This window comes from Bidens hawaiensis, unplaced genomic scaffold, assembly GCF_021521415.1.
Source record: "Bidens hawaiensis isolate Kalapana, Puna unplaced genomic scaffold, B.hawaiensis_p1.1 tig00018889_1, whole genome shotgun sequence".
Taxonomy (NCBI): Eukaryota; Viridiplantae; Streptophyta; class Magnoliopsida; order Asterales; family Asteraceae; genus Bidens; species Bidens hawaiensis.
The window spans coordinates 370,431-382,041 of record NW_027492870.1 but is presented as its reverse complement, the minus strand read 5'-3'; the positions used below and the strand labels follow the sequence as shown (position 1 = coordinate 382,041).

Sequence of the window (11,611 nt, the reverse complement as noted above, 5' to 3'; positions counted from 1 at the left end):
CGGATTGGTCTCATGGGTGTCGGCATACCGTCCAATTAAATTGTGACCCTGGGGAAGGGTTTAACAAATATTATAATTTGAAGTTACCCGACACTCGGGGATCATGGTATAACCAGACCATGACCCTTGCTGAATGTGAGAAGATGCGTAAAAGCAATTGTTCTTGTGGCGCTTACTCTAACTCAAATATCTCAGGGAGTGGGAGTGGCTGCTTGCTATGGTTCGGTGATCTAATAGATATCAGAACGTTTGCTGAGAACGAGGTGATTATTTACTTACGACTGTCACATTCTGAGTTAGGTAAATGAGAACAACAGTTTTATATTCATTATAATTCGTAATTATCTGCATAAATTTCAAATGAATATTTTGTTTTAACACAGACCCGATAGAAAGTAGGAAAAGTTCAAGTGCATGGAGCATAGTACGGGTTATTGTCCCCGTAACATTTGTGGCGTTGCTCATAATAGTTTCAATGTGCTTATTTTATCGGAATAATAAGAAGCAGCAGCAGCAAGGTATGAATAAGTCATTTAAAGTTATGATTTGATAAAAAATTATTTTCTAAATCGAGAAGTTAAAAGCAGTCAAAATGTATTTTGAATAGCATAAACCTACTAAATCTACAATTTATTATGAACAATTTGATGCTAAGAAAAAGTGTTCCTAATCAACCAACAAATAAAATGTACTGCTATATCTGGTCACTTATATATGTACTAGTAGCATTCCTAGTTCTTTTGTGTGAAGTTGTGATATGGGTAACAAGGATACCTGATTATGAATTTCGACATGATCCTGAAAATATAGGTGATGACGAAGATCTTGAGCTCCCACTATTTGGGTTCTCTACATTAGTTAAGGCTACAAACAACTTTTCAATGAACAACAAACTTGGAGAAGGTGGCTTTGGACCAGTTTACAAGGTATTTAATAACTGTATGACCTTTTTTATGTAATACATATGGTGTATATGATTTACTATAACACGTTTCTCAGCAGATGGTAAAAAAAACAGATAACACAAATAATTATTAAGAAAACATGTAATGAAACAAGTAGGACTAGAAAACACAAAATAGATTTTTTGTGGCGTACTTATCTTAAAAAATCATGTTTTAGGGTATACTTGAAGACGGGCAAGAAATAGCAGTAAAGCGGCTTGCAAAATCATCCACTCAAGGACTTAACGAGTTCAAGAATGAAGTCATCTTGATATCCAAGCTACAACATCGCAATCTTGTCAAGCTCTTGGGTTGTTGCATAAAAGGAGCCGAAAAGATATTGATTTATGAATACATGCCAAACAAAGGCCTTGATTCCTTCATATTTGGTAAATGAAATATTATGAACAAATATCAAAAAGTATCAAATAAACTATGGCTTAAACTAAAATTCAAACATCTTACAGATAAAACTCAAAGTCAACTCCTTGATTGGCATGTACGTTACCGCATAATTGTTGGAGTTGCTCGTGGACTTCTTTATCTTCACCAGGATTCTCGGCTCAGAATCATACATAGAGATCTCAAAGTCAGCAATATTTTGCTTAGCACAGATATGAACCCGAAGATATCAGATTTTGGCATGGCTAAAACTTTTGTAGGAAATCAGATAGAGGCAAACACAAATAGAGTGGTTGGAACATAGTGAGATATATTCATCTAATATAACCTAATTCTAATTTATTTAGTGAATCACTTACACTTAATTTCATTCCTTGTAGTGGCTACATGGCACCAGAGTAGAGTATGCTGAACATGGTACATTTTCCATAAAATCAGACGTATTTAGCTTTGGGGTAATAGTGCTAGAAATTGTGTGTGGGGAGAAAAATAGAACATTTGTCCATAATGAACATTGCAACAGCCTTACTGGACATGTAAGTTTGGTTTTGTTAAGTCTAAAATTGCCAATTGTATGAGGGGAAAAAGCTTTGGTTTTTCTTATTGGATATTTGGATGTGTAAGTTCTCACAAACAAAAGGTAGTCAACTTATTAAGATTTTAGTAAAACACATCTAAAATAAGGTAACCTAAAGTAACAAAATGGGGGTGTGGCAGTTAGTGGTATGCTGATTTTTACCCAAACAAAGAACAAAAACAAAGTGGTTAACTGTTTTCGATGTAATTTGCCCTTTTGAAGCAAAGAAATATAATATTTGTGTTCTTTTTTCTTTCACGGGCCTGGAGACTTCATATTGAAGACCGACCCTTGCAATTAGTTTCCAAGTGCCTTGGTGAATCAGTCAATGTATCTCAGGTTTTACGTTCAATCCATGTTGGTTTGTTGTGTGTTCAACGACACCCTTAAGATAGACCAACTATGTCATGTGCTATCCTAATGTTGGAGAGCGAGGGTTCATTGCCTTTACCAAAAGAACCAGGCTTTTACATTGGAAAAACTAATCAGAATTCCACACAATTTTCAAGCTCACATGAAACAAGTTCTAACAATCAACTAAGCATTTCAATGTTGAACGGCAGATAAATTGAAAGCTTCGTGTATCGAAAGAACACAACATCATGTTATCAAGGAAAAAAAAATAGTACTCAAACACATAGTTTTACTTAAGACTGTTGTCATTATTTGAAGAGGTAGGTCCCAGCAGAGCCCAGTTGGACCCGCAAGACTCACCTTAAACAGGGACGTCTGCGCAGAGACCAACTGGATCCGCAGGATCAACCATGCTCAGAGACGTAACGTCCTTACGCGCAGTACGCAAGCTGGTCCCGCAGGAAATGCCTCCCAATGGTGAAGGACTCCGCCTGTCCCCGCAGCCTCGGATACAAGCCATTAGGGAAGGCCACCCGCGCAGCATGGCTACACGCACAAGGCACTTAACTCTCCCCAGTGTCACCTGAAGGAATGAGCAAAGGCGGGAGGGGGAAAACTCCCGCCTAAATGAGCCAGTCCGTATGATGGAGGATCTTTTGTGTGATACCTGACGAGGTACAGACAAAAGATCTGACCAAGAATGCGACAGCTCACTGACAGCAGCATGGCAGACAGCACGCCACAGCACTGTGACCAATAGCCGCCGCCTACCCACCAACTCCTGCCATACCACGTGCCTAGCCTGTAGTTGGCAGAAGAGGAAGAGTGCACGACACGCCTGCTCTGTGTCAGCCGCTACCTATCCACCACTCACAGGCAGGGCACGTGCATAGGTTACAGTTGGTAGCGTGTTGGGCCGGCTAAACCCCTTGGAAACCTACCTTCGGCTATAAATACCCCAATGGTATGAACATCTTATCTTATCATATATACCTGATATCTGCTCTAGCAATCTCTTAATATACTTTTATATTTAAAGAGCAATCTAGTCTGATTCTCACGCCGGAGGGTGGTCACAGGGAGGAACCCCCCCTTCTCAGTGACGAGCTCACGGTGTCTATTTTGCAGGTTATCAGAAGAACCATCTTCCAAGGGTCTAACCCCTCGTGGGAAACAGCTCTCCAACCCCCAGGTTACCAGTAATCTGCCCGGGGTCTGGTTAGTGTTTCTTCATTGGCGCCATCCGTGCATAAAGCTAGAACTTCATTTTTCTCCAGTTTTTTCAAACTTCTAGAAAGATGGTTAAAGAAACTCCGGTAACCACAACCCCAGCTACTGGAGGGAATACCGGCAACACAGTTTTTACAAACACTACCCCGGTTACCCAAGCCGGGGCAAGTGAAGTAAATTTTACGAACACTACCCCAGTTACCCAAGCTGGGGCAAGTGCAGTAAATAATCGCCCACTGGGATTCACCGATACCCAGTTTAAAAAACGAACAAGACTCCCCCGCCAAACTCTCGATGAAGTTAAGGCATGGGCGGAGGCACGACAAAAGGAATTCCAAGCTGAGTTGGACGAACGCTTGCGTTCCGTCCAACAGGCCGACGAATTCGAAGAATACTTGGACAATGACTCGGAGGAATCCGACTCCGACGCGAACCCTCGCCATAGGGCAAAAGGGAAGCGTAAGGAAACGGACTCCCAACCGAGAAGGCATTTTGGACAAGCCTTCAAACCAAAAAGCACAGGTGGAAGTTCACGAGACTTCTCCAAAACGTACAGACCGAACGTTGCAAATGCGGGAACGTCCAAATTTGCAAGGGACATTGCGGAAGCAATTGCCCCAAAAAGTGCCAAACAAATGCCCAACATAGGCACTTATGATGGTATGTCCGACCCAGACGACCATTTGAACAGGTTCATAGCAGGGGCAACCGTCAGCAACTGGACGGAACCCACGTGGTGTTACATGTTTCAAATGACGCTGGTGGGGGCTGCTAGGGTTTGGTTTGATCGTTTACCGGTTAACCACATTTACGACTGGGCAGACTTCCAGCAGAAGTTTAGCCAACACTTCAGCCAGCAGCGAAAGTATACCGAGGAGCAATGGACAATCCTCAAATGCATACGGGAAGAAGATGAATCTCTGCCAAACTTCATCACTCGCTTCAACTCAAAGAAGTTAAGTTTGGGCAATATCAGCGAGGATCTTGTTCGCGCAGCCTTCATCCAGGGCGCGCAGGACCCAGAGCTTATCCGCACCCTAACGGGTAAAGATGGAATGCCATCCACATGGGATGGCATCATGACAGCAGCTAAACGCTATGCGGAAACGGAGAAGCAACTGGGTAGAGACCTTCCGCAGAGCACAAACCTTTACACCCAGAGGACGAGAGAGGACAACGTCCTCACCGCCCGATTGAACAAAAAACGGAAGCAAGGCATTTGGCAGTCAAGGGTAAACTTTGACACCTCATCCGGCTTACAGCACCGATTGGGTGAAAGGGATAATGTAAAGCTGCACCGGAACTCCAGATGGACGCCACTTACCAAAAGCGTCACTGACATATTTACTACTGAAGAGCTCCCATGGCCAAAGCCTCCAGTAATCCGACATCGTCACGATGCTGATCGGAGCAAGTACTGTGACTATCACAGAACAAAAGGCCACAACACTGAAGAATGCATAGACGTAAAAGACATGGTCGAAACATTCGTCAGAGATGGGACGCTCGCACACCTCGTGGCGAAATAAAAGCTAAGCAGGCAGGCAGGTGCGTGTGGAACCATGGCTGGGGTAAACATGAATAAAAAATCAACTTCAATATGGAGACTACATGCTGCGTAAAGAACGAGATCCCGAAACAGGTGCGTGTCGGCTCGATGGCACTCCTGTCCCAACATGGAAGGGAGTTCAATTACACAGTTTGCATGTAATCAATTCCAATTTGTACAGAAAAGGCCAAGAGCCACTTCTAATGGAAATGATTCTCTTTCAAACGTCGAAGCTGATGATTTACATTTATACTTTTGTACACACTAATATGCCGGTTTTCACCGCATAATTACAAAAAACGTCATTGCATGGGAAGGCGGTCCTACCCGCACGAACCCAAAAAGCATGATAAACCTTCACGCAGGTCAGTTGAAGGGGAAAAAAGTTACCATATGAAAGTACTGGTCTATCCGCATGAATCATTCGAGGGAACTGCACCAACCTATCAACAACCGCGCGTGGGACGGTTCAAAATTCTTAAGAGGAAAAGGTAAACCTATACGCAGGTCAGATATGGGTAAAGTTATGCCATCCTACTAAGTGCAAGTGACGGGTCTACCCGCACAATCACGAAAGAGGAAGCAAAACTTCACACCTATTATCAGCCACGTTCAAAGGTTAACTTATCCTCAACAGGCAAACCTTCACGCAGGTCAGTTGAAAGAGTTCAATTATTCCATTAAATGAAAGTGCCGGTCTATCCGCACGAATCATGAAAGGAAGATGAACACTAACCTATCGACAACCGCGCGTCGAACGGTTCAAAACAAAATTCTTAAAAAGGTAAGAAAAACCTACACGCAGGTCAGGTATGGGTAAAGTTTTGCCATCCTACTAAGTGCAAGTGACGGTTCTACCCGCGCAATCACGAAAGGGGAAGCAAAACTTCACACCTATTATCAACCACGTTCAAAGGTTAACTTATCCTCAAAAAGTAAGAAAAACCTACACGCAGGTTAGATAAAAGTTAAAGTTTAGCCATCCTACCAAGTGCAAGTGACGGTTCTACCCGCACAATCACGAAGGAGGAAGCGAAACTTTAACCCACTATCAACCACGTTCAAAGGTTCTTATTCTAAACACTTGGAAAATTGCTATTTTAAACTAAGTATGCAAGTCATAAGTTTATAAAGCAAAGAATCCAATGAAAGGAATAACAATCGTATATTTCAATGATATATTACAACAGTGGCCGGGTAACTACCCGCCTAAAAGAAATCTATACAAAGCTAAGTCTATCCTAGCAGTGGGAAGGGATCTTCAGGATCAGGCTTCAGGGCCACCTCCGCTTGGACCAGCACCGTCAGAGAGCGGCTGCCCAAGGAAAGCCTTAAGGATGTTTAGCCCATCATCAGCAGCAGCAGCTTCATTCACCTTCTCCACCACTGGATGCGGGAAGGCAGCGTACTGGTTCACAGCTTGGTCATAAGCAGCTTCAGTATTAACATTGAATAAAGGGAAGTTGGAGGGCGGAAAGCCTCTCTCAGCAAACCCAAGACCAAGCAGGAAGCCAGTCTTCTCCCCATCCTCATGAGAAGCGTTGAGGGCTGCGCTCATCGCATCGTCATAAGAGGTCTCTGAAAGGACCCGACGCACAACCTACAAAAGAATACAGTTAGAACATTTTCTAATTACGAGCGGAAAGCGTAAAGAAAAAGATAAAGATACCTGAGGCAACGCTTCTCGAAGCAGCCATTGGAGGGTAGCTTGACTTTCTTTGTAAGCACGTTCGGCTCCGCTTTTATCAAGGTTGGCAAGTTGAACTTCCTTGGCGGCAGCCTCTTCGACGCTTTTGAGTTTCCTTTCAGTGCGGTCAAGCACCCCCCTCTGGTCAAGGATCTCCTGCAGCTTCTTGGCATCTTCCATTGCCAAGGCGTCATGAGCATGCTGAAGAGCCTTTAATTTGCATTTAAGCTGCTCATTCTCTTCGCGAAGCGGCTCAGCAACAGCTTCAGCCTTGGCAGCCCTCTCAGTTGAGTTCCGCGCAATCTCCTTAGCCAGCCGAAGCTGTTCATTCACAGCTTGGGCAGCCTTGGAGCGGGCCTCGAGTCGCGCCTGGACTTCAACCTCGAGGGCCTTGAATGCTCTCTCCTTCTCGGCGGCGGCAGCGGCCAACTGCCGGTTCTCCTCCCGCAGAGCCCGCGTCTCAGATATTTCTTTGGCGCGAGCTGCTTTTAACTTGTCGTTTTCACGACAAAGCAGCTCGACGCGGGGCTGCATCCGGGCTTGGAGAACCCGAAGCTCATTGGTTAGCCTACCCTCCTGGTAGCTAGCCATGGCTTCCCCCAACGCACCATGAGGAGCAGCGTGGCGAGCCCAATCCACGCACTCCACAGGGGTGCGAAGGGTTGTTCCTCGGCGTATGTTCCATCTTGGAACATACACTTCATTGGAATCCGACACTGCAAAAGAAACAAAGGCAGTTAGGAAAAGATGACAAAAATATACAAAGGAAAAAGAACCCTACGTACCTGTAGGGTCAATAACAGGCCGATAGCCGCCAAACCCATCACCTGAACCTAAAGGAAATCCATACAACAGGTCAGGCAGATGGGAAGGTGGCATAAATCGGCGGGAAGCCCGGCGCGTACCTGATGGTCCGGCCGTCGGTGCCGGTGGCGCAGGTATAGTGGCAGCCGCTGTGGTAGCCATTGTTGGCGTCGCCTCCTCAGCAACAGTAACCGCCGGCTCCGTGAAAGATGCTGTAAAAATTGCACTCACGGCCGGCGGAGACACCTCAGCTGGAACAGCCTCAGGAAGGCTGGAACCAGCGGAAGCAGGCGCAGACGCCTGGGTCGACGCCTCGGGAAGGCTGACCGAGCCTTCCCTCATTGGCGGGGGAATACTTGCTCCAATTACACCCGGGAATGCGTCAACATCCACACCTGCACAAGCAAAAGTGTTAGAAAAATTTATTTGAAACAACAAATCTAGACAAGAATTATGGGGGTACTTACGGGGTTTCTTGAGCTTGAACGTACGGACGAGCGGGGGCGAACCCGATGGAGCCGGCCTCTTGACACCGGTAACCGTCGTCGTCGCTGCCTCCCCGGAGGTAACAGCTACAGCCTCCGGAGCGGTGGTCTCCTCACCACCAGGCTTCCCCGCCACCTCTGCACTATCTGACTCCGAGTCAGATAGGACTACCGGGTCGGCCGTAGAGGCCACCTTCTCTTTGCCTTTCCCGACGGCAGCCTTTTTCTTCCGCACCAGTGGAGGACCTTCTGCGGATTCCTCAGAAGAAGAAATGTCAACTCCAGCAGCAGGCACAGCATTGAGAGGTTCAGGGTAGAAGATAGGCTTACCTGGCCGTCGGTGGCTCAGGATCTCTTGGCCTGGCGGGTAAACCTCCACGAACCGACCCGCGGTCTGCTCTAAGATGGGCAACTCGTTCTCGTCCAGAGCACGAGTACCCATCCGCGCGGGACCATCTTCCTCCCGCGGGTTCAGGAGCGACTGAAGATCGTTCCCCTCTGAAATCAACAAGAAAGTTAGAAAAAATCGAAGTCAGCAAAATGAAACAAGACGTACCATAAGGGATAGAGTTCGAACCATATTCAAGGACGATCGGAACCTTATCCGCATTCGCCGCCTTCCACACCCGGCTCATCCCCAGCATCACCATCGCCGACTCCGGAAAACGGAAAACCGGGGACTGGACCCGAGATATCTTCGAGAACCATTCCGCCTCCTCGTAGTTGAGGGCGGGAAGGTTCGGAAGCGCCTGGCCATTCTTGAACTTCATGGCGATGGGGATGGCGCGAGCGGATATGAAGAAGAACTCTCTTCTCCATGAGCGAAGACTCCGCTCGGTGGTACAAATCTTTAAACCCTTGATACGGGTTGTAAGAGTGTACCACCCCTGGATGCACCTCCAAGTGTAGAAGGTCATCAGACGGTCAACGAGGGGCTCAAGGCCCAGTATCCGGCACACCCACTCAAAGTGCCGGACCTTGGCAATGGCCATGGGGTGCACCTCTGTCAGGTGCACACCGTGCCTCTCTAGGACACGGTACACAAACTTTGTCAACGGAAACCTAAGGTTTCCGTAGACAAAGAATGCAGCATAAACCCCGATCTTGCCACTAGGGGCATCGTACACAGTATGGTGGGGTTCAGGAAACTCAGGCTCGAGAGACTCGAGCATGAACTTCCTGACGATATACTGGTACAGATCGACAGGAAGAGAGCACTGGCATTCGCCAGCAGTCTTCTGGTCATCAGCATCATGAGAAGACATGGTGGAAGAAAGATGAAAAGAGATTTCAGGGTAATGCTTTACTGGACAGAAAAATTCGCCGGAAATTACTTGAGAAGAAGAGATGAAAGTGAAAAGTGTGAATTGCAAATAACCCTCTCCCCCTTTATATAGTAATCGCAATTAATGCGATGAATTTAATAACGGAAGAGAGAGAAATCAAAGGTGCAATGAAACTAGGACGCGTGGCAAAAGCAAGCTGGCAACATCTGTCACAAGGACGTATGCCAGAGATGTCGCGGCTACGCGCCCGAAATCCCGTGCCCACGCGCCTGAAAAAGCAACTGGAATGACCATGTTCTGTCACGTCACCATAACTCCCTGCACGTCCTGACACAGTCAGAAGAAACCGTCGCACGACGTTTCAGAGGTTTGGACTTATCTTTTCACCAACTCTTCGAATTTCAAAATTCAAAATTCGAAAATATTAAAAAGTAAGCGGGAAAATACCCCTTACCCCTTGGCAAGCAAGTAACCGTAAGACGGATGCGGGTACAGTGTAAAGGCAAAACCCTTCACATACCTAGTACCCGCAGGGAATTGAAGCCAAATAAACCTTGGCAAACAAATAACCGTAAGACGGCTGTGGGTACAGTGTTAAGGCAAAACCCTTCACATACCTAACACCCGCAGGGAATTGAAGCCAAGAAAACCTTGGTGAACAAGTAACCGTAAGACGGATGCGGGTACAGTGTTAAGGCAAAACCCTTCACATACCTAGCACCCGCAGGGAATTGAAGCCAAGTACCTCGGCAACCAAGTAACTATAAGACGGGTGCGGGTACAGTGTAAAGGCAAAACCCTTCACATACCTAGCACCCGCAGGGAATTGACGTCAGGAATACCTTGGAAGTAAAGTAACCGTAAGACGAGCACAGGTACAGTGTTAAGGCAAAACCCTTCACATACTTAGCGCTCCGCTGGGAATTGAAACCAAGAAGGATCTTCTGGGCAATGCTTGCGGAAACGGAAATAACATCCCCGCATAGCGGGAACGTCGAGAACTACGTTGTTTGAAGCTCCAAGATGGAATTGGTGGTCTTAACATAATTGATCACTATGTTCAAAACTACCAAAACCTCATGGAAAATACATACAACTGGGACTCAATGCTCCTGACTTACGAGGAGGTTACAGACCTACCCGCATCATACCCAAAGACCAAGCAGGAAACTCGGGCATTTCTGCAAGTGACAAGGACTTCCGCGGAAAGAATTCCCATGGAAAACCTTACAAAACCCTTTTCAAAACCCTTTGCTCAAGTCCAAAAGTTCACCTCATTTTATTAAACACTCATGAGAAGAACATTGGACTGGGGGGACTTGAAGAGGTAGGTCCCAGCAGAGCCCAGTTGGACCCGCAAGACTCACCTTAAACAGGGACGTCTGCGCAGAGACCAACTGGATCCGCAGGACCAACCATGCTCAGAGACGTAACGTCCTTACGCGCAGTACGCAAGCTGGTCCCGCAGGAAATGCCTCCCAATGGTGAAGGACTCCGCCTGTCCCCGCAGCCTCGGATACAAGCCATTAGGGAAGGCCACCCGCGCAGCATGGCTACACGCACAAGGCACTTAACTCTCCCCAGTGTCACCTGAAGGAATGAGCAAAGGCGGGAGGGGGAAAACTCCCGCCTAAATGAGCCAGTCCGTATGATGGAGGATCTTTTGTGTGATACCTGACGAGGTACAGACAAAAGATCTGACCAAGAATGCGACAGCTCACTGACAGCAGCATGGCAGACAGCACGCCACAGCACTGTGACCAATAGCCGCCGCCTACCCACCAACTCCTGCCATACCACGTGCCTAGCCTGTAGTTGGCAGAAGAGGAAGAGTGCACGACACGCCTGCTCTGTGTCAGCCGCTACCTATCCACCACTCACAGGCAGGGCACGTGCATAGGTTACAGTTGGTAGCGTGTTGGGCCGGCTAAACCCCTTGGAAACCTACCTTCGGCTATAAATACCCCAATGGTATGAACATCTTATCTTATCATATATACCTGATATCTGCTCTAGCAATCTCTTAATATACTTTTATATTTAAAGAGCAATCTAGTCTGATTCTCACGCCGGAGGGTGGTCACAGGGAGGAACCCCCCCTTCTCAGTGACGAGCTCACGGTGTCTATTTTGCAGGTTATCAGAAGAACCATCTTCCAAGGGTCTAACCCCTCGTGGGAAACAGCTCTCCAACCCCCAGGTTACCAGTAATCTGCCCGGGGTCTGGTTAGTGTTTCTTCATTATTACTTCCATATCTTGTGTACGTCTTTCAGAATTATGAACGAAAAAACTT

At 46.7% G+C, this 11,611-nt stretch overlaps 1 protein-coding gene across 1 annotated transcript; it reads left to right on the top strand.

The window, feature by feature from the left end:
- Positions 1–671: 671 nt before the first annotated feature.
- Positions 672–1,990, top strand: LOC143557321 (G-type lectin S-receptor-like serine/threonine-protein kinase B120). Its single transcript, XM_077046426.1, has 3 exons — positions 672–926; positions 1,123–1,333; positions 1,412–1,990. Exons 1-3 carry the CDS (start codon positions 687–689, stop codon positions 1,648–1,650), a joined length of 690 nt encoding a protein of 229 aa, XP_076902541.1. The 5' UTR covers positions 672–686; the 3' UTR covers positions 1,651–1,990.
- The last annotated feature ends 9,621 nt before the right edge of the window (positions 1,991–11,611 follow it).

Excerpts from the sequence above, each read along its gene's own strand:
- LOC143557321 (XM_077046426.1), top strand. The coding sequence starts at position 687 with ATGTACTGCTATATCTGGTCACTTATATATGTACTAGTAGCATTCCTA. Across the intron at positions 927-1,122 it reads GCTTTGGACCAGTTTACAAG|GGTATACTTGAAGACGGGCA; the intron begins GTATTTAATAAC and ends ATCATGTTTTAG. Across the intron at positions 1,334-1,411 it reads CCTTGATTCCTTCATATTTG|ATAAAACTCAAAGTCAACTC; the intron begins GTAAATGAAATA and ends AACATCTTACAG.